At 39.8% G+C, this 23,197-nt stretch overlaps 1 protein-coding gene across 1 annotated transcript in view; it reads right to left on the bottom strand.

The window, feature by feature from the left end:
- Positions 1 to 23,197, bottom strand: part of NRPA2 (nuclear RNA polymerase A2) — a 345,762-nt gene that overhangs the window by 63,614 nt on the left and 258,951 nt on the right. Inside the window, exons 23-25 of the mRNA XM_089405878.1 lie at positions 19,291 to 19,419; positions 19,060 to 19,203; positions 13,405 to 13,617 (exon numbers count right to left, since the gene is read on the bottom strand). Coding sequence (XP_089262004.1) covers positions 13,405 to 13,617; positions 19,060 to 19,203; positions 19,291 to 19,419 — 486 coding nt within the window. The remainder of the gene's footprint in view (positions 1 to 13,404; positions 13,618 to 19,059; positions 19,204 to 19,290; positions 19,420 to 23,197) is intronic.

Below are 23,197 nucleotides of genomic sequence, written 5' to 3'. Positions count from 1 at the left end.
ACTTGGCCTCACACGTGTGGATAGATTTCGACCTGCTGAGAAAACCTTGACGGCGACTTGAGGAAAATGAATCAGCCTGAAGCTCACCTCAGCGTTTCTGAAGGGAATCATCTGCTAACGATGACACGCAGGCATATGTGAAGACGATGGGTGGACTCGAATCGTTTTATGAGTGTGCATGCAGATCCGCAGTAGCTTTGACGGCAGCAGCAAAGAGAAGCAGCGTGAAAAGGCCCACGCAGGTTTGCAGATGGTCCCAAAGAAAAAACGCTTTTACTTGCAGGGTTACCTGATATATGCCTCTGACATCAGTTTGATTTACCAAATCGATTTGACCTCAGAGATACTCGTTTTCAGCCGAGATCGAAAGTGTAAGACCGTCAGGTGGTGGTAATTTGGTAAACGATGCTTGATGTAAATCACTTGTTGACGGCTTACTGCAGAGTTTCAATGCCTGATAGCGTGGATACAATGAAGCTGACAGCGGAAAATTGGTGTTCGTGCATATATAAACCAGCAACCAAATAATGCCTCTCGTTGAAATCTGTTGCTTATGCACAGTGTGTTGGCGTGTCAACCTTGACGGTAGTCCTGCAATTGCAGAAAAGACAAAACCCTAATCAAAACTGCATAAAGCAAAAAATCTAAAAACCCTAGATCAGCTGATTAATGTACAAACTTGGCCCCTTAACAGCCAGATTCGGCAATAAGCACGGAAATATTTTAAAGAAACAGAAATTTTAGATTGTCACTGTGAAGAACTTCAGAAAATCTCTCATGCAAATTAAGAAAAATAAACTGAATGATAAACCCAAGATCAAATCCAACTGGGCTCAGCAAAAAATGCTTGCGGGAGTTGGCTGGTTCAGCCGAGAACTTCCCCTAACACCCACACTTTTCCTTCAGAAAATGTTTTCTGCACACCTCAAAACAACCATCAGTAAAGAGGGCAAAAATGCTGCTAGATCTCAGAGAGTAATGGAGATACCTGCCATTACTTCAGAAACCCTAACAGCACCCAAACCCTAGCAAGTGAACAAGATACCTGTGCTCACAATGCTCTTAAAAAAGCTATTATCAATGACTGAAAATAAAATATGCAGAAACTAAAACAATCTCACAGCATTTTAAGAGAGTAACACCAGCAAGATATGGACCCCAAAGTCTTCTTTTATTAACCAGAAACAGATTTACAAGAGAGCTTCTTCAGTCTTAGACTCACAGATCGAATGATCTGAACTGACCCCTAGCACCCTACTTAAAGGAAATGACTCCAACGGCTAATTCGAGTGATCCATGCTGAAATGATCTCGACCGTTGATGAGGATCAAGACATCTCTTGATCTCATCCGTCGATTTATTAAAAAATAATATTTTGCATTCATTCACTTAAAATATTATTATTTTATTAGTTAGGGCTTTTGCTCTATTTTATGATTTTTTTATTATTTTATTATTTTTAAATTTTTAATTTTTTAATTTTTTATTATTTTATTATTTTATTAAATGGATCATCGAACTAAGCCTTCGGAAACATCACCTAGGACCTAGGACTTAGGACTCATGAGGGGATTTAAAACATTTTTCAACCCTCAAGACACATTACATCATGACTTTTACAATTTACATCTTAAGGGGACAAACCCACTCGACATAGACCCTCATAAACCACCCAGTTCTGCGACACAACTATAATCCAGCAGATCAACACACTAGGATTCTCCTAAAATTCCAATGACAAAATCCATCCCGGCTTTGGGGTCAGGTTTGAAGGAAAACTCTGCCAATCCATGGATCGGTGAGACGAAAAACCTTCCGGGATGTAGATTACCACTAGAAAGTTAGGTCCACCTAGGCAATTCATATACACGACTCATGTCTGCTAAGATTATTTACAATTAATACATGCAGACTGGGTTTACAATAAAAAAAGATCAAGTCGCTGATGATGGCAGGATGGCACGGACACGCTGATCAGGTGCTGCCCCTTTTTGCAAAGAAAAGGGGGGTGTACTGCATGGGTAGTTGACCAGTAGAGGTCAACACGTCTCATGCAAGTATCTCGAAGTGTGCTTGGTGGCAACTCAATGTGTATAAGGCAGCTCAATCGACGGATGTTCACATCATATATATATATATATATATATATATATATATATATATATATATATATATAGATGGATATATGGATGGATGTTCATAATGGAACATCAACGCTTCAATCAATTGTCAGTTGCCAAGTTGAGTTCAACAAGATTTCTTCAAAACATCTTGAAATTCAATTGAAGTGTCCAAGGATATGCATTTCCACTTTCCAATACTTCTTTGGTAGCTTCACAATATAGATTATCTTTTCTCAACTTCAGAAATCGATTCATCATGCCATTATTCATCATTTCAGAAGTTGTCTCCCTCTTACTTGGATCATCAGAGGCTCATTACCTGACAGTAGTATATCATTAGTATATAAAACCAAAAATCAAAGTCATTCCTTGGAACACTTTTGAAGTAGAGGTTTGGATAAACACATCATCTTGGCTTCATTAGATAACTACTCAAATATGGACATACCAGGATCAAGGAGATTGCTTCATATAATGTTCTCTGCAAACAAAACACTTTTCCAAACCAATAGGCTTAGCCTCACTTAAATCAATATTGTACAGTCAAATCAACTACGTCAACTTATCGAAGTTTAGATGCCAAATCAAAACTAATATCAAAGTCATCAATATAACGGTATCAATTCTTTAGACTAGGTGACAGGTAGAGCTCATATCAAGTCTTGACTTCATCTATTATCATGCCAATAGGGTGTCATCTGTCACGCAGTATCACTCCAAACTTCATCAAGTCATTCTCATGATCATAATATAAGTCATTTCTATCACTAGATGCAAATGCATACACCAAGGATAAGTCATGCATGTTCCATCTTCATACTGAATCAAAACTATTTATAATTCACTAATTGTGCTAGGAACAAGGAGGCCAATACAAAGCCATTATCAAATACCAATATAAATCACTGAAAGTCACTATGCCCACATAGCATTGTCATCGAACCAAATCATCAATCGTCAAGTCAAATCATGACTCACCAGGTCAAATCCCAAATTTTCTACCATAGTGAGATCTATAGTCCAAGACATATCTCAATCATCGAGTCAAAGTTCTAAGTCATTATCAAGCATCATACAGCCCATATATATCAATCAACCAAACCTAGTCAAACTTTTGCAACACAAACCTCAATGGTTTAATCATAATGACAAATGCATATCCCAGTCACCTGAAAAACACAAGTTCAGTTAGCATATTCACATTATAGAAATTCATTCAAACTTCCTTGTTCATAGAACTTCCTGATGTCTGCTTCATGTCTATAAGACTGACTTCCTTCAGGTGAACATCTGATTTCATGCACAAAACTTCATTTTTGTGTCTTGCAGGCATAGTCACACCCATAGGCTTTCTTCTATGCGGTTGGGGGATTACAGTCGCACTCTTCAAGATGTAATGCGAGTGGCTATGGCTTCCCAACTACCAAACCCTAACTCAGAATTGACTCAGTGCTTCAGTCACACCCTTGAGCTTGCATCCGTACGGTTGGGAGGCTATACTCACACCTGTAGGCTTTCTTTCGTGGGACTGAGGCTTAGAGTTTGATAAAACTATATCACCTCAGATCAAACCTTTGTTGCAGATCAACAATGTCAAATATTTGTCTATTCATGCCCATAAATCATATTTGAACAATAAAAAATATACATATAATGGAAATGGCAATAGGATAAGGGATATTATGGAGAGGCTCTACCTCTAAATGGGAATCCTCTTCAGTAATCTTCATTCATGCCATCAACCTGTCTATAATGCATCAGCAGATCTGTTAGATCACAAAGTCAAACATATATCCATCATGGTCATCACATGCTAAGATTAGCTACTACATTATCACATCATGACATCAAATAATTAGTGCTAGGTATGGAGTTGTGCTCTCCTATATCTATAGCAGATGGTGTTGATGTTGATGCTCCCACAATGTCCTCCTCCTCCTCCTTTGACTCATGCTCCTCCTCCTCTTGATGACCCTATTCTAATGGATCATTTGGCTCTAACCATGAAGGTGACTCCTCCAAGATGGGCTCCTCAGACTCCACCCTCCACAGAGACAATACATTAATATTGTCTAAGGAAATGGCATCTGGATCCATTGGTGCTTCTATTTGCTTCACTCGAAGTCAGATATTGTAATGCACATACACTAAATCATTGAAGTGTGCGAACTCCAACCTGTAAGAGTGTAAAAAATACTAACGAGTCTTGACTCTTGACACTTGAAGGTCATAAATTAAAAATTAAGAATTACAATAAGTGTAATTGCTCAACTGAAGGATGGAGCTCAAAGCTATACCTGTTGCGCTTTTTTGTGTGTATTTTCTCAAATACACTCCAATTGTGCTCACACCCTAAAGAGCTACATGTTTTACTCAAGATTCTTATGGCCAATTTCTGCAAATGTGGTGCCCTTGCACCATAGCTTCGTCACCAAATATCTACAACAAAATAAAGAAATAAAATATTCAAAAACTTAAAACATAATTAAACTTTCAAATAAAAGTTACATAATTGAATTTTAAAAATCTAGAATTATAAGTAAGGAGATTCTAAATTGAAAATTTCTAATTTCTATTAGGGTCCTTCCCTAATAGCATCATCAAAGCCAAATAGGCTAACACAATCCCGATAAAACTGTATCTCGTGATTGATTTTGCTACGAAGCTCAGGATCACGTACCATCCTATGAATACAGGAATGGAGCCCTTCCATCACCTTGCTATCAAAATCAAAGCCACATTTGTCTGAAAATGTGAGTTGAGGAAGAGTGTTGCTGCATGAATGCGTCGATGAAGCGTCCCTGTCCACTGACTATCAATCGCATCTCATAACATCATATGCCTATCAAGGCCAGCAAAACCCTTTTGTGCATAATAAAAATGAATGGCCTCCTTGGCCCTATCCATGGCCTCATACAAATAAACCATTGCAGGTTTCTCCCCATCTACCAATCTCAGAGCCTTTACTATAGGTTCACTAACTGAGCATGCTTCTTCTACTCCTTGCCAAAACGTGTCAGAGTACACCATTTTTGCAATGGCTCTCCCGTCCTGTCTCCTGTTGTATCTACAATTACGCCACTCATCAGAAACAAACATTTGCTTCAACTCGAACTGGCATCGAAGCAAAGACTGAAGAGTAATAAAGTTTGTGGCAAAACATGTCATTGCAAGATGCCACAACTCCTTGTTTCTAGTGAACCTCCTCATGAGGCTAAGAACAAAAGTATGGTTATAAATAAACTTGGGGACGCTCCTAGCCATATCAACCACCTCCTTGATGAAGGAGAGTTTCCCCATATCCTCAAGCAGCAAATCGATACAATGTGTTGCACACAGAGTCCAGAACAATGTGTGATGCCTCTCCATAAGCATCTTGTCGACGGACACATAATTAGTTGCATTGTCTTTTATGACTTGCACCACATTCTGCACACCATTCTCCCGAATGAACCCATCTAACAATTCACATATCGTTGTTGCATCTTTGATATTTGCTAATGCATCCATTGATTTAATAAACATGGTACCTTTAGGACAATGTACCAAGAAAATTAAAAGGGTCCTACCCTTCCTATATGTCCAACCATCAGACATCACTGTGCATCTAGAAACTTCCCATGTTTTTTTCAACTCTGGCAATCTAGAGTTGATGTCCTGCTTTTTTGCTTGAAGAATTGGCCCCCGCAACTCCACAACAATAATAGCATCACACATTGGCTGCCAAAATGGATTGGTTTTGGTGGTGCTGAGAGGTAAGTCGCTCCAGAAAAGACACCTCCCCATGACTCTATCTGCTTCTTGCTTCTCCTTTTTTTTAATAATTGATTTTATGCCAGGTTGTACTATATGTCCTGTTCGTGGAACAAAAAATGATGGCTTCGCACTAGCAGTAGTAGGTGATGTTGTGGAGCCCCTCCCACTACCCTCAGCATCAAAATCGGAAGAAGATATCCCGAAATATCTACCTGCATGATCAGCCTTGTTTCTTTTTGCCTCTTCCTTCTTTCTGTCTTTTTCATCAATTGCTTCAAGAGCTTTTTGTATAAGTTCCGGACTAGAAACTGTACAAATCCCAACATCATGTCCAGTGAGTCTAGCCAGATGGTATTTCAATCGCGTAACCCCTCATGTCATCTTGGTCCCACACAATTTGCATGATAGATATGCCTGATTTGTCCCACCATCAGGCTCCCCATACTCCCAAAATGGGTCCAAGGCTTTTGGCATATTTGAATTTTGTAGTGAGCTAACTCAAACCTAGGGCAACGAAAAAAATGGAATTAATAAGTAATAACCACCTCATTTTACAAAATATTTTTTTGCTACATTATTTGCAATTTGAATTCAATGAAAAATCATAAATGATAATAAGAGGGCGCATTTGAAAGTAAAAAAAAAATGGAGTTTGTTGTCCAAATATGGAGAAAACCCTTACATTTGCTCATGGGCATGAAAATCATAGCAAATGGAAAAACAAAACAAGCAAAATGTTTGTAGGCAAATAGGCAAGCAAGAATAACCCTAAATCTATCAAAAAAATCATTAACATAGGGGTTTATTAGAACATACCTGTTAGTGGAAGAAATGAAGATTGTCTAACTGTTCTTCAATCTTTGATCAACAAAATACTCGTTGTTGGTGGCGATAATGGCTATTCAACCCTCAAATCCTCCTTGACAACAAGCACAATGCTCTCCCCTTCCTTCTCCAGCAATCAGAAAACAAGAATGAGGGGAAAAAAATGATTTTGGCCTTTTCTAGCCGCAGCAGCAAATTTTTTCTCATGCCTGGCAATATTTTGGGTCATAGCACGATATTTTTGGGGAGAAAAAATATCGCGATATTTCCTCGGCAATATCTCGTCTCCCCCAAAATATCGCGATATTTGTGAACATCGGAAATATTGTCTTCACTGCCTGGAACTGACTGTTGCTAGCTACCATGACCCTCTGAATCTAGTGCGTTGCCACTGACCTTTGCTTTGTGCCATCTGCACTACTGCCAATTCTGCTCTGCATTGTTCAATCTCTGGTGTTCCTAGCCACTGCAACTATCTCCATGTCACTCCTCGCCACCATTCGGCACTAGTCCATCCTGCTACTGTAAAACTGGGCTCCCGTAGCAAGGTATCGATCCAAGAGGTGGACTCCTCAAGGATCCTGCCCATGGCGAACTCCTCATGCTCGATCTTCGAGGGCATAGCCTTAGGATCGTGTTTCTCATCCTTGTCCTTTTTCTTCAAAGGACAATGGGATGCATAGTGGCCCACCTCCCCACATCTGAAACACTTCACCTTCAAGACGTCCTTCTTATGTCTTCGCTACTCTTGTTGTCCCTTCGATGCAAGGGTTGCATTATCCTCATCCTCCTTGGGCTTCGACCCACTGATGTTGCTACTTACGTCAAGTTTGACCTTGACTAGGTCTCTCCTTAGTCCCTCTTGTTTTAGAGTTGCCCACATCTCATCCCAATTAGGTAATGCTGCTCCACCCAAGATACTCTGGGCAAAGACTTGCCACTCATCTGAGACGGAATTGAAGGCCATTCTAACCAAATCGAATCTTGAGGTGTATGCCCTGCAGCTGACAACTCATCACAGGTCCCCTTCAGCTTCGTGAGGAATGGATCCACACATTCTCCCTTCTGCATGTGAGAAGATCGCAGCTTCTGCTCTAAGTACATCTTCCACTGCTCAGAAGATCCCTAATATAACGTGGCCAAGGCATCCCACATCTCCTTAGCAGTTGCTCTGCTTGCAATGTGGCACACCACATGATCCTTGACACCATCTAGGATCATCCTTTTGGCCTTTGCCATCTCAGCCTTGTATTTCTTTAGTGGATTTGCATCCGAAGGTTCAACTACCACACATCGACGTACGTCTTGAGGGCATGCTCATCTAGAAGGAAAGACATTCTAGCCTTCCAGATGACGTAGTTGGATGCTCCGTCCAACCTATCCTGATCCCTCAAGACACTGGTTGCCATATCCTTCGAAAACTGACGAGCAACTCCCTCTTTCTCCCTACTGCGTAGCTTCTAGGCCACCTTACGTACTACCTGATGGAGTTAGTAATTTTGTTGCTCCTCTACTGCCCAACAAATGAGAAATATTGATTTCCTCAACAAGAAACCACTAAGGAAGTATTCCCTCACTATGTGATTTGCTTCCTTCTTCCGACAGCTTTTCTGCCTAGCACTCAGCTTGCAGAAAACTGCGTCCGTCTAGCTCTGCGTTGAGGCTCTGTGTGCCTCCCTCTACCTTGGCAATTCTCAATCTGACAGTCTTACCTCTTTGTCAACTCACGCAGAGAGAGGCAACCTCGAAAAATATAGCCCTCTTCGCTAGAACTGCACAATCCCTCAGGGTATTCAAACTGTTGCTTGCTGCAGCAAGTTGGCCCTTGTTTCAGTGCTAGATATGCTCTTCCTGTTTCACCTCAAACAGCTTTGATACCATGCGAAAATTCCTAGATCTAACAATCTCTGGAATCTTAGTGCAACCAACAGAATCTACTTCACCTAGATCGTAAATTACATTACAAGCTTATTCCAGATTTCTTCCTGAAATATTGAAGTAAATTACTGAAGCAGCCTACACCAAATTAAATATGATTCTGAAACATAGAAACTGAGCAAGGAAATACAAACACATAGGACACGGTTATTTTTGGACAAAAGTCCCCAGAAAAAACCCAATGCGGGAAAACCGGAGTAGCAGCTCTGAGGGTTTATTATTATTAAGCAGTAGCAAATTCTGAATACCTCACAGTGTTATTGAGTTATAGAGAGAAATACTGGCAGAAACAATTGTGAGGTTACCTCACACTATCACTGGAAATCTTCGCTGATCCAACCCTAGACTGGTTGCCCCCAGCTTTTCTGGCTGCCTCTACGCAGTATCTGCATCAACCCAATGTCAAGCTCTCTGGGGACTGCGTCACTCCTCTGGCTGGTCGATTTGCTGCCCAGGGGATTTGATTTCTATCTCCCAGTCTCACACCCTGGCTCCTGGCTTCTGAAACTTGAATTCCCTCTACAAATTTCAGACTCCTCTCTAGCTTCTGCACTACCTCTGCGTGGCTCTGCTTTAGCCCCTCTAGCTCAGCGCTATCATTGTTGGATTACTCTCTGCCTCTCTCTATTGATGATTCTCCCACTGAGAAAATCACTCTCTCTCCGGAAGCTATCCCTACCCCTCTGCTGCAAGAAATCTCCTCAATCGAATTTTCCTCCTAAAAACTTCTCACTTCAGAAAATTGATTTCTTGGTCTCTCTTTGTGTGTTTTCCAAATGACCCTCAAGCCCGTTCTTATATCTTCCTGTTGGACAACCAACGACCTAGATTAACTCCTAATCAAAGGCTCAGATCATTTTGAGTTTATCTCTGTCTTTTTCTAGAAGATTCACCCACAATTAGATTAATACCCATTAATATTTTAATTTTCCTAAGTTTAGACTTAGAAACCCCATTAAAAATATTAATTATTTTAATATAATCATCTTTGGGTGGAATTTCCCAAAACGGTTTCTGGGTTCTTTGGAAAGCATGTGCCCAAGCCTCCCTGCAAAATTTAAGGCCTAGAGCACATCCGATGCTACCCCAAATCAACATAGGAGGAAGAAAATCATGGTACATGATTTACCTAGGCCTTTGTTTTCCACCCTTCTTCATATGCCTTTTGCCTTTTATTGATTTTTTTCATAACTACTCGTGGCTCCGGGGGATGGAGAACATGATGTGTAACATATAGCAGTGGATACCCCCTTGAGTTGGGGCATTTCATCGTCCACCAGCGGTTGAGACAATCATGGGTTCCTTAATGATGGAGGGGGTTCATCTAGGGCCCATAGGAACCAAGGTGATGACCATGAATAAGGGGTAGAACTCATGTTTGGCTTTCCCCACATGCTAAATTCGTATGTCTCGGCCACCTTTTGCATTTTGTGGTACATTCCCTGTTAAGAGGCCAAATTATGCTTTTTACTTTCTTTTTAGTTGCACCAACCTTCGGGGCATTGTTCCAGACCCGACCCAAAGTGTGGACAAGGGGAGGGGGAGGCTAACCCTATGTGGACACAGTGGACACATGTGACCCGGATGGAAAAGAGATGAATAGGGCTCAAATAGGTGGAGAGGGAGTAATGTAGATGGTATCGACAAGTGGGACCACGCAACCAAAATCGCGATTTCTCATGTAGTGCCAACCCTAAAGCTAATGGCTAGTAAAAGAGATCCCATGGGACTAGGGTACAAGGGTAACCACAAAATCAGGCAATGGAGACAAGAATACAAACCTAACCCACTCTTTCTGTCGAATCACCCCACCAATTGATGACCAAAAGTGCCCATGACAAGTAATGAAAACTACACAACTATACCAATGAAAAGACATACCTTTCGGGTCGGGAGGCCCACCTTCAAACACACATTCATAATAGATGGGTGAGGAACCACATGGCTGGCTCAGGTGGCGAAGAAAATGGCACATCGAGCTGCCTGGGGGATGCAAGGGGTTGTTGGCTGCCGAGTGACGACCATTTGGGAGAAAAATAATTCTCCCATATACACTATCCACAGGGGGTGGGTAATAGGGTCGGCTTGTCCGTTTGAGGCTGACTTGGACAGCTGGAAAATAATTAATTTCTTCTTTGATTTTGACCATGAAAATACCAACTAAAGCTACCAATTTCCAACACTCCCTCTCAGCTAGGGAGGTATTTTTCATTCTCTCTCAAGATCAATCTGCGCGGCAAAATCATTGGTTAATAAGTAATGACCTAAGGGAGAGATCAAATATGCAAGTCTCATCATAAGGACATTCATTCTCCTCCTCCTTTGTTCTCTCACTTTCCCTCTGTTTGCAAAAGGAAACCAAAAAACCACCAAAAAAAGTTTATAAATTTGTTGTTCCATGCCTCAGCGATTTTTTGGCAATTTTTACAATAAAATAACACAATTTTTTTTCGCTCAGAAAAGTTTGCCTGACTTTATCGGCCAATAAAATTGCTGCTTTGAAAACATCGCGATTAGGTGATAAATCACGACATTCGCAACACTAGTTATAACTGAATTTGATGTTATCGTCTTTAAACTAGCTAATTTGTTTATTAGCAATTAAAGGCAAAGTTTATTTCAGGAAGAATATCAATAGCATTTGTAAGACCTTGTATATGACACAGAATATTAACTTCCAAAGCAAAAGTAAGAAGTATCACATTATTATTTTTCCTCTTATAGTGATTAAGCATGTGGTCTGTTTCGGAATTGCCCTAGTGATTATTTCCCAAAGATCATGATAAGACAATCCTTTCCATTTTCTCTATCCACTCCGGGTGATTTTTTTCCATTTAATTTGTGAGCAAACATCATAAAACTGTTAGTATTGGGCAAACTTTCTTGTAACTCCGAAACAAAGTTTCAAAAAATATATCTGCTTCTAGTGTCAATAAAGTCTATAAAGCCTTATAAGATACATAACTCCTATCAGATCTATAACTCAGAAAAAAGTATGAGACAAAATTTGTCGAAGGTTTAAAAGCAGAATTTGTAGAGGTTAAAATGTGCAAAGGATTACTTCAGATTACCCCAAAAAAGCTAACTCTTGTGTCTGTAACTTCTCAAATTTCCAATGCATTCACCAAGAGAAATGCGTCTTGTATCTTCAAAAGTAAATGGTTTTACATTATGTTATGTCAAAATGATTAATTTGTGTGGGCTCAAATTGATCACAGCATCACTTCTCTAAAACAATCAAAGTCTAAATTTGGTCACATCCACTTCCACAGATATCATTGTCCTATGTATCATGTCTCATCTACTGCTGCCAGGTCAAATTGGACTTCTCCTTCAGCCACCAAACCAAGAAATGAGGAATCACATGGGTCTGCCAATTAGAGAACGAACATTTGAGTCTATGAGTTGCAAGTTCACTTACCCACAATTTCCGATCAAAATATTCCTAGGTATGGATACTGTGGTCCACCTTCATAAAGACGCCGATCACAAATTTACTTTTATATTCCAAATGCCTTGGAGTGGGGATGAGCCTTATTATGTGATGGTGTTGTATGCCTTTTTAAATCAGTCGGTCTCCAATTTGAGAATGATATGGGCTAGATGGAGTTTAGTCATAGAAGTATGCAAGAATTCACTTTCAATAAATGCTTTGTCTCGTTTTTCACAGTTGTACAGATTACCCTTTGAATTTTCCCTTTGTCTTTGTCTTCTTCAAGTTGTCTCTACTATTTGCAATTCAATGTCTCTATTTCCAAGGATAATCAAACTTTGTCTTAATACAGATCTTCGAGATCGCCCAACGCTACAATCACCATAGCTCTGATACTGTGTTAAAACTATAATATGGAGAGTATGTAAAGAGACAAGAAAGACTGAAATGGAATGTAATATATCAATGTGCTTCAAAAGTTACATATAGTGGTGTTGTACATATATCTAGCAAGTTTACTAATCCCATAAGGAACAACTCGCCTAATTTCATATATACATAAATAAAATATCATTTGTACATATAATTTATTTCCCACTTTATGGCATCACAACATAACATTTATTATTCCTTATATAGAATAAACATTACAATCCTAACATCTAGTCCGTATCAAAATGGCACTAGAAAATAGTGTTTTGAACAAAACTAAATTTGCTTGGCTTTTGCACTAGACTCTTCAAGTTCCATAGTTAAATTAGTGACTTTGGAGAATGTCCCCATCCAAATCTCTCAAACACACACAAACAAGCATACATATAAATACAACTTTCTCTCCATATGTATATGTATTTATGTCTATGTGCATGCATGTGTGTATGTATGTCTATCCATCTATATATCGACATGTCCATCAAACCAAACCACCACCATACCTGCAAAGACTAAATGTCTGATTAACAATCCTCCATAGGCCCACTTTGCTGAAGGGTAGGGAGGACAGACACCCTAAATGATGTGAAACATTGTTACATGAATAACACCATAATACATAACATGAAACCCTTCCTAGTACATAATTGATAAATTGAGTCTTACAATTTATTATCAGGGCATCTTTCTATAAAGGAGCCCATGAAAAATACATAATCTTTGTGACATCAAAAAGATCCAATTTTCTTTCAAGAAGAACTGCAACATATATTCAATTTTATATGGATGTGTCCTTCTAGTATTCAACAAGAAATATTAGATGACACAATCAAACAGTTTCCAAATGGAAGAAACATTTATATCATATCTTCTAACCAAAAACCATGAAAATGGTACCTTAGCAGCTATAGACTCCAGAAGCATCCCAATAGTCATTCTAGATGGAAACGCATGTGGATTAATTATAAGATCTGGACGCATTCCTGTAACTGCTGAAAACGGCATATCAACATCAGGCCATAACTGTGAGCAAACACCCTTTTGTCCATGGCGGCTACTGAATTTGTCACCAATGATTGGATTTCGGCTGCGGCGTACCCGTATTTTTACCTGCACAACTAAGATTGCAATTAACATCTTGACAGAAGCAAAACTCTTTAATTATTTGGTAAAAGTATCAAAGAGGAAACAACATAAAAAGGAAATTTCAGTTTGGCAAAACAGAGTGAACCCCAAAAGGCTCAAGTTTATATTTGAAAAATTAAAATGACAGGTGGGTACTACAGTCTATAAAAATACTAGAATTAAATGGAAATAGTAGGCCTCCTGCAGTGTATTAAAGAAGAATATTTTGTTTAGAAAATTATGGGGATAATAAAAAGAATTGGAACAAAATCCACAAATACAAATGGTATAGACAAAATTGAACACAGAAATAGAGAAACTTTGTTGATTTTTTTGACATGAAAGCTCCTTTGAAAGTTGTGTCCTGCATGCACGACACCTCCCTCCTTCTGACGTCTTTCTGCCCAGCAAAACGGCTTATAGAAAAGACTACGTCCCACTAGCTTCTCCTCACGCTGAGGCTTCAGCATTGCTCCCTCTGCCCCAACAAACTTTCGAACTGGGAGTCCTTCCTCTTTTTCAACTCACTCAAAGAGAGCCTGCCACGAAAATCAGCCCTCTGGCTAGGACTGCACAAACCCTCTGGGGTTTCGAACTGCTCCCCCCTGAAACTTTTTCGATCTCCCGCTTTTGCTCAGCACTGGGTTCTCTGGCACTGTTCTTCTTGCTTCACCTGCACTAGCTCTGATTCCATGTGAAAATTTGAAAATCCCACCCGAATCTACTACTTCAACAACTGATTAAACTTCTCCTATCTGTTAATTACAGAAACAAATTATTCATTGTTTCCTATAACAAATATCAAAGCCAATACAACTATAGCCTTCACTTTTTTAATTAATTTGCCGAAAACAAGAAAAGAACAATAGAGAAAATTCCACACAAGTGACAGTTAATTTTGGACAAATGTCCCCAGAAAAACCCAATGTGGGAAAACTAGTGCAGCAGCTCTGAATGTTTTATATTATTAAGCAGTAGTTTCTAAATACAACTCTGGACGCCCTTCTAGCAATCTAGTTACACAGAAAATAAACTAGCAGAAAAACATAGTGAGATTACCTCACTCTACCCGGCCATTCCCGGTTGTTCCGGCTGCTGAACCAACTGTCCTCGGCTATCTCTGCACTAGCCTTGCATAGGCCTTGCGTCATCCTCAAAAGGCTTTGTGTCAACTCAACTAGGAAATGTTTGCCCTCTGGAGCAGTTTCTAGCCCTCCCCGCTCGGAAATGTCAGCTCCCTCAGCAAACTCGGACTTCTGCACCCAAGACTGCACAGCGTCTACTTGGGCCCTCCTGGCTCTGCTTCAAGCTCTACGTGGGCCCTTTTGGCCCAGCGTCAACCCCTCATGTGTCTGCGATGCTTCCTCCTGGTGTCTCTTTGCCTCTCTGTTGCGTATCCTGGGTCCTGGAGAAGATACTCCAACCCAACTATCCATGCCTCTCACTGCATTAGCCAACTATCGAAAATCTCCCGGCAGCAACTTTGCTTTAGAAAATCGATTCTCTGAACTCTCTGTGTGTCTTTCCAAGTGACCCTCAAGCCTCCTTAAATAATCTCCTCGTTGACATTCAACGGGCCAAATTAGAAGCTAATCAATGGCTAAGATCACTTCTGCTTGATCCTCATCTTCTTCTAGAAGATACGCCCACAATTTATATTAATACCCTTTAATTATTTTATTTTCCTAAGTTTAGACTTAGGTACCCATTAAAAATAATTAATTATGTTAATAAAACTGTTTCTGGGTGAAATTTCCCAAAATGCTTTTTGAGTTCTTTGGAATACATGTGCCTAAGCCTCCCTGCAAAATTTGAGACTTAGAGCACATTCATTGCTACTAGAAATCAACGCTGACATCATCACGTCCATTGTCACATCACTATATCCTCCAATGAATGGATCTTCATAACCTCAGGTAAGTGGACCTCCCCTCCTAATCCTCCCTGAGAGATATAACATGAGAATCTCCCTAAGTACCTGTGGGAGTGTCCCTAAGGTGTTGTTCCTCAGTGACCAGTGTGCCCCGTACATCCATGGGAAATCCTCCTCTCCATACAAGGAACTATCGGGTGGCCTGTCGATACAACCTCCTTTGAACACCTCATGCCAACGTACACCGATCATCCTATGCTCCCCACACACGGCCAACATGCCAATAAAACTCATGGATTCTGCCTGCTCCTCTATCAGCTCGACCTGTCATTGGTATTGTCCAAAACTCTGGTGAGAATATGAAAATGGGATGAGTCCAATCACTGGATCCACCATCCTGCTATCACCCTGACTGAACCAATCCATGGAGTGGTGGGAAGTCCCACTTGGGTCCCAATGATGATCCAACCCTTGAGCCCCTCTAGAAAACCACAGCCCCTGTTAAACTATGCCCTCAACCATCGATGTATCCAAAACCCTAGTTATCCCTATCAGGTACCAACTCAATACCTCTTGCCACCCAACCCCATGAGAGGGAACAAATGCAAGAGTCCCCAAATACGTAGCAAGTCCATCATGCGAGTGTTGTGCCCTATGCAACTCATGTCGCCTCATTTTACTGGCTCAGTCGACATATACAATATGTCTAGGTAACTTAAGCACTCTCCCTCCAACGTGTAGAGGTGACCTAACAACACTGCAGGCCCCATCTACACATGCCTGAAGAGAGCTACTGAATGGAAGCACTACAACTCTGCTAGTTGCATGTGCATTTATATGATCCCCATTGATGGTAGACCCAAAATATGACTGCCCATCCTCTGGACTCAATCGGCGTCTCGAGCTGCCCCACCAAGGGTACCTCCTCAAGCATAACATCCTCTTCTAGCTCTCGCTTCTGAAGATGCTCTCCATGCTGTTGTATGTAGCTATCATCTAGGAACTTTGTCACAACTCTGGGTACCTCTATGCCTACTGGCACCTCGTCAATGGATGGTCCCATGGGTGTGTGCACAACTGTCTCCACCAATGTGTCAATCAGGTCTACCAAAGGAAACTGCCACAAGGGTGGCTTCTGTGTTACATTGTGTGTATCTACGTGTTCCTCACAGCCCTGCGTGGCCTCGGCCTCATGTTCGACCTCCTCATCAGTCCCCTGATGTCTAAAACCAGGTCTCCACTAGCAAAATCGCCTCTGAGTCTCATCCTCTAACTTCCCACCTCTACATGATGGTCCAACCCCTTAATTATACTTCCTCTTCTCTTATTCATCGAGGGAATGAGGCATGGTAGGATGGTCAAATTGACCATACGTGTGGGTGTTGTACTGATGGGATACACGTATATGTGCTTGCCTTTTGTGTTGGTTATGTAACAATCATTGCATCCCCTCTAAAATCTTCTAGTTCTACCTCATCAATTGTTGGCTTTGCCTCATCAACTCCTCCATGATCTTGCTAGGCCCCCGCCCCACCCCCCTCCCCCCCACAACAGTTGGCCAAGATCAGGCTCTGATACCACTGTAATATTCCTAATGGAAAATTTGCAGTAATAACAAAGACATGTAATAAATTCCACAAACAAAATGTACTCAGAAATTAACACACAAACATAAATTTTTCCTCAAACACCCAACTGGCTCATTTTCATTAATAAATATACTGGCGTACATTAGAAGATGGTTAAGGTGCAGCTGGACTTGCACAAGGCAAGCTACAAGCCTTAGGTGATCAACACAGAAGTGCCCAGCTGATGTAGAATTGCAGCACTCCAAGAATCTACGATGTCCCTCCAAATTTGCACTACTAGCAGACTTCGAGCTCTGATTTACCCCCTCAGAACAACCCAGAAATTTCTGAAATTTGGGAATGTACTCCTTGCCAAAAACCTAGAAAAACCCAGAAAGGGTTTTCCCTGGTTTTGATCCACCAATTTCGACACCTTGGGGATTGGCCCTCAAATACTGGAAATCGATGCCTATAACTGGAACTGTTGTAACACGTTGTGACTATGCAATCCCTGCGTTGTTGTTACTCCCCATACTACTAGAACTTGACTACAGTTGTTACAACTTGCTATGACTGCGCAATCCCTGTGTTGTTGTTACTCCCCCTGCTGCTATAACTTGGCTACAGTTGTTGTAACTCGTCTCCCTACTACTGGAACTTGGCTACAACTGTTGTATCTCGTCTGCATGCTACTGGAACTCAGCTACAACTACCAGCAACTCGACCTGAGTATCTAGCTTGCCTTCCTGCTGTGATTTCTCCTTTCTGAAGTGGAGGCTCGATGAGAACACCTCCAGCAACCTTCACATCTAAATTCCCCGACTCTACTGCTCCACCCAACACGCAGTCTCTCCCACTGTGTCCCTATTGCTCCCAAACTACGTCCTTGTTGGCCAAGGCTGCGTACTCCTCTATTGGTGATCTTTCTCTCTGCCTCCAATGGCAAAGAAAGCCCTCCTAGGGTGGCACTCGAAGTCCACCGAAGAGAGGGATGAGCTTCACTCCTTGGGAAGCTCTTAGGCTGAACAGCACTTGTAGCTTAGCTAAACAGCCAAAGCAACAATGAATTTTGAAATCATCAAAAGGCCCCAAATGCTGCTTCTCTTCTCCTATTTATGCTTGCTCCCTTGAATCTCATGTGGGTCCCAATCAATAATTTCGACCCCCACTTAGGAAAATCGAGCTGCTTTCAAGGGGTGCCTATTATTTGTCGGTGAGTGGCCCCCACATTCCACTAGAGCCACAATTTTTCCCTTTTTCTCCGAAGTCCCAATGTCGGAATTGCATCCTCTCCCAAAACTCATCTCTAATGCTGAAAATCAAAATTGGGGATATTGCAATCCACTAACCACTAGGCACTATGTCAACACACTAACCACTAATGTGAGTTATAACCGCCAACTTTAGGTGATTCATAAATACCAATTATGACAATAAAGTCAAGCTAAACCACCATTGCACCAACAAAAACAAACCAATATTATTTGTTCTAGTGCTACGATTTATGGACTTTAAAGACAATAAAAGAAGGTGACAAAAGCCTTATATGCAAAACTGTCTACCAGTACCCGTCTCACTAAACACAACTGAGAAACATATCACAAAAGATTATGTCAATATTAAAAACAAACTAATCCCTTTATTAGGAAAACAAAACAATAATTGAGGAGCAATTGAGACATCACAAAAATCTGTCATTACCATTGAAGTACCAATTGTCAAGACACTCCAAGATGCTTCCAAGTTACCTTGGCTAAATTAAAGTTTCTTTGAATATATTTCAAATAGAGTTTCATGATCCAGTAATTAAAACAATTCAAATCAATAGACCTCCTGAAAAATATGTCCGAATAATACAAAATAATGGACAAATTGAGTGCTGAACATCGAAGCAAACATAATAATATGCATCATTGCATTAGAATAGGCATTCCAAACTATGCCAGTTTAAATTAAAAACTTAAGATTCATAATATTAGTAATTACCTTTTGTAAAGGATCCTTTGGCTTTGTTCCAATCGCAGCTACATAATCAACAACAGCAGTCTCAGCACCCTTCAGTTTGTGAAGTTTGCTCTGAGTGGTTACAGTATTGATTACACTGCAATAAGGATCCCCTGATTGAAGAATCTGGTCATGACAGACCCAGCAATGATCAGTAAAAAGATCTTCCCTGGTAATGATTTAACATAGAGAAACAACTTATGAATAGTCAACCTGGCCAATATAAGGAAGACCATCAGTATCAATCAGACCATTAGCAGATGTGTCTTTATTGCTTCTTGCAAAAATTTTCAACATACGGTCGTATCTTCCACGCACTTCTGACAAATCGACAGTCTCTGTCTGCATCCAAATTGGATAAATCCATTTAAAGTCAGGTACAATCAAAATTATAACTTACAAAAAGAATGAAATTCAGCAAGGAAGTGAAAAAAGTTTTTCCTGAAACAAAAAGAGATCTTGAACATTAAGCCTGACCCTTCCACCACAGATCTGTGCCATAAGACAAAACTTACTAGCAAGAAGACTAGGCAGAGTATTTTATTATTCTCATAAAAATCGCTTACCAAAACTTATTTTATAGGCAATTTCAGAAATTGTATAGTACTAGAAGCCAACTTGAAAACAAGCCCCAGTTACACAAGCAAACAAAATTTTCTCTGTAACATGCACCCTGCCACAGACTGATTTGCCAACCTGTTGATCAGCTCCCTAGGAATGTATTTTCCTTAAGATAAAAATATTGTAGGTTTTTGGGTCCCAAGCTAACCTACACGAAACTTGGAAACAGGTACATGTTTCAGAAATGGAAATTCTTGCAACTGTGAGACCCCCAAACAGGTATGTTGCAAAAAATAGTCTTTAAAAAAAAAATGATTGGTTAATTTGTAGTTAGATGTTTTCAGATTTCATATGGGTCACAAAACCCTCTTGGGCAGTTGGGAGGGCCTGGAAAATATTTAAAAATGCACCAAAACACAGGGTTTCATACCAAAACACCTTGAGCCATACTGTATGGCATTTCCATAACCACAAAACATCGTATGGTATGGTTCAAGGTGTTTACAAGGCATTTCATACCCATTTTGGTGAGTACCCAGTACAGGTAATTGGGTGGGTTAGGTGTTTCCTGCAACTTAGGTTCTAAGACTTGACACTTATAGAATGCATGTTTTATTTCTTTCTAGCAGAGCAGAAATTGAAGTAGAATGTTTTTCTTATCATTCACATGTTTGTTCTCACATTTGCTAAGATAGCACATATCTTAGATTATTTCCTTATGAAGACTAAATGGGAGTGTAAGATTATGTGTTACTATGCGTACAACTATAAAAAGAATCCAGAAAAAACCATTTCTCTTTACATGGAAAATATCACCCCCCGAAAACATACTGAGAGTATGTCTGCAATATCAAAAGACTAAAAGTAACTGGAGGTTTAATGACTAACAGATCACATTTGGCAAAAAAATTAAGTTTTAAGTTTTAACCTTCGTATACTGGCAATTAGTAAAGCTGATTTAAAGATAAAAATGTCAGGTAACAAAAGAAAATGAAGTAAAATAAATTAATGAATGCAAAACTGTGAAAAGAAAACTTGGAAAGCTATGGTTCAAATCTCCTATAGAGCAGTAAAACTGTGAAAAGAAAACTTGGAAAGCTATGGTTTGAATCTCCTATAGAGCAGTTTAGGTGTGTTCACATCAAGTTGGAATTCAGGAAGAACATCAGATTGAGAGCGAAGAGAGAATTTCCAGAATTTGCACAAATGAACTTGAATCAGGAGATAAGTTCATTTCATTGCTTTGTTTACTAGAAGATCACGAGTGTTGCAAACATCTTGATAACATTCCGATTTTATCTCGAAATCACGATTTTTTGGCCTAGCCAACGTTTGCTGATTTTTACATATATTTTTATGGTATCTTAATTTTGTCGATGTTTGCTGATTTTTACCGATATTTTCCCGATTTTTACGATTTTTTGGTTTTCTGGACCCTTGCCGATTTTATCCCGATGCCAATGTTCGCAATATTAATGAATAGCTCTTGTTGCCACCTATTCCACACCTTCGGATTACATGGAAGAAATCATTCATCCAATAAGTGTGGCAATGGGGGCAAGTCTCGAATCAAGTTGCGCTCACACAATCTCCACTCCTCCGTCTAGGCTAACACCTAGCAAAGCCAAGCAGGTTAGTCTCTAAAACAACTAAGGCTGATTAAGCTATAGGAAACAAGAAATTAATCTAGGAGTTAATTAATTACACAAAAGTGCATTAACCATCAGCATACAATATAACAGATAGACAAGCAGATAATCAAATGACAGAAAAAGAACAAGATAGACCAGTGCCAAAAGTATATGCTTATTGCTTGAAAATAAATCCGGCAAATGAAATTGTAGCCCCAATGCTATACGCTGTAGCAATGGTTTGGAAAGTGCTCTTGATAAATTTTATTAAGTAGATTTCACTTGGATTTGTTAGTTAAGTGAGTGCAAGATGGAGAGGTGGATATATGACCCATGTGATTGCAAGAAAATGAAACTAATCTAATGTGTGTCTCCTCATTCACCTTTATCCTTCGAATGTGATTGAGAAGGTTGCAAGGAGTTCCAAACAAGAGGAAGCTTAGCTTCAATGAGTACTCACTTGATTTCACAAGTCGACAATTGCAAGGAGATCCAACAAGAGGAGGCTTAGCTCACTCTCCTAATTTCACAAGTCAAGGGTTTCTTTTCCCCCAAACTTATGACAAATAGTCAAAGAGGTTTTCCCTAGTTAAACTAATCTAACCACACAAGTCCTCTCTTATCATGCACAAGGATCAAGCTTCACTTGCAATGATCAAGAGCATAACAGGACTTGAAGGGGAAATGATGCGTTACTTCTGCAAAAATTAAATCTAATCTAAAACATAAAGGAATTTAATCTACTTAAATGAAATTAAACTAATCTAATTGTTTTGCAGTGCAAGGTTAATTTTAAGCCAAATAAAAGTATGTCATGAAAATGAGACAAAGACACAAGAGGCCCCCGCTGGGTAGGGGGAAATGGGATGGCTAGGAGACTCTCCTAGCTCCTTCAAGATTACAATGATTGTTATGGGTATCCCTTGTGAATAAAGGGAAAATGGTGGTTTTCAAAGTTATAATGGTTATAATAATCCCCTTTTTATGAAGTGGAGTGTTATTGATTCCTTTGAATGGCCCAATTTCATGAAACTCAAGCAGCACCTCACCTTGTACTTTCATGGACATGCAATATATCAGCAAACAAAAATAGTGAAAGATGCCCAACAATGCTTTTGGAAAATCCACAATTGTTAGTAGAAAAATACGAGAAAATTCTAAATAAAAATTTTAAGGAAAAGAGGTAAATTTCTACTCTAAAACCACTAATAAAAACCAAGGTAAATCAATCTCTCTTACCTCAGTTTTTCTGTTGTTGGGACAGCAGCTAATTTAGCCTTCAATATGCTAGATTTGACAAAAATAATTCATAAAATAGAACCCGGAATTTCATGAGAATTTTATAGAATGAAAATAAGAAAAGAGAGAGATATTGGAGGAATCTTCAGGAAAATGGAGTAAAACTTGGTGCTTGGTGGGAATGTAGCATTGTAAGAATGTTGAAGATGGATACTCCAACCAAGTAGATTCCAAGTCTTCAAACATGAGGCACCTACAACTTCTTAGGTGTGAAAATTTCAAAACTGAAATCCTACTGCAGTAACTGGAATTTATTTTTTAATTGTTAATTATTTTAACAATTTATCTACGACAGCAAATATCAAATAAATCACATTACAACCTTCACAAATAAAATACTGCAGAAATAATAGCGCTAGAAACTGAGAAAATACTAGCACACACACAATAAAAATGACATTGTTAATTTTTTGGACAAATGTCCTCGAGAAAACCCAACTTGGGAAAACCAGTGCAGCAGCTGAGGGTTTTTATTATTATACAGCAGTGAGAAATCCTGAATACATACTCTGGATGCCGAAATTTGGCTATCCTGCAGAGAAAAATACTAGAGGGAAACTACCCTCACTCCAGGCAAATTTCGGCACTAAACTACTTCTGAAAAGCAAGTCGTCCAACTGGGTCGTGCA

The sequence above is a fragment of the Pinus tabuliformis genome, chromosome 2_2 (assembly GCF_031772625.1).
Source record: "Pinus tabuliformis cultivar Carrire ecotype Pingquan chromosome 2_2, CPIR1, whole genome shotgun sequence".
In the NCBI taxonomy this organism is placed as follows: Eukaryota; Viridiplantae; Streptophyta; class Pinopsida; order Pinales; family Pinaceae; genus Pinus; species Pinus tabuliformis.
Note: the sequence above shows the minus strand (reverse complement) of the source record. Positions and strands in the feature narration are given on the sequence as shown.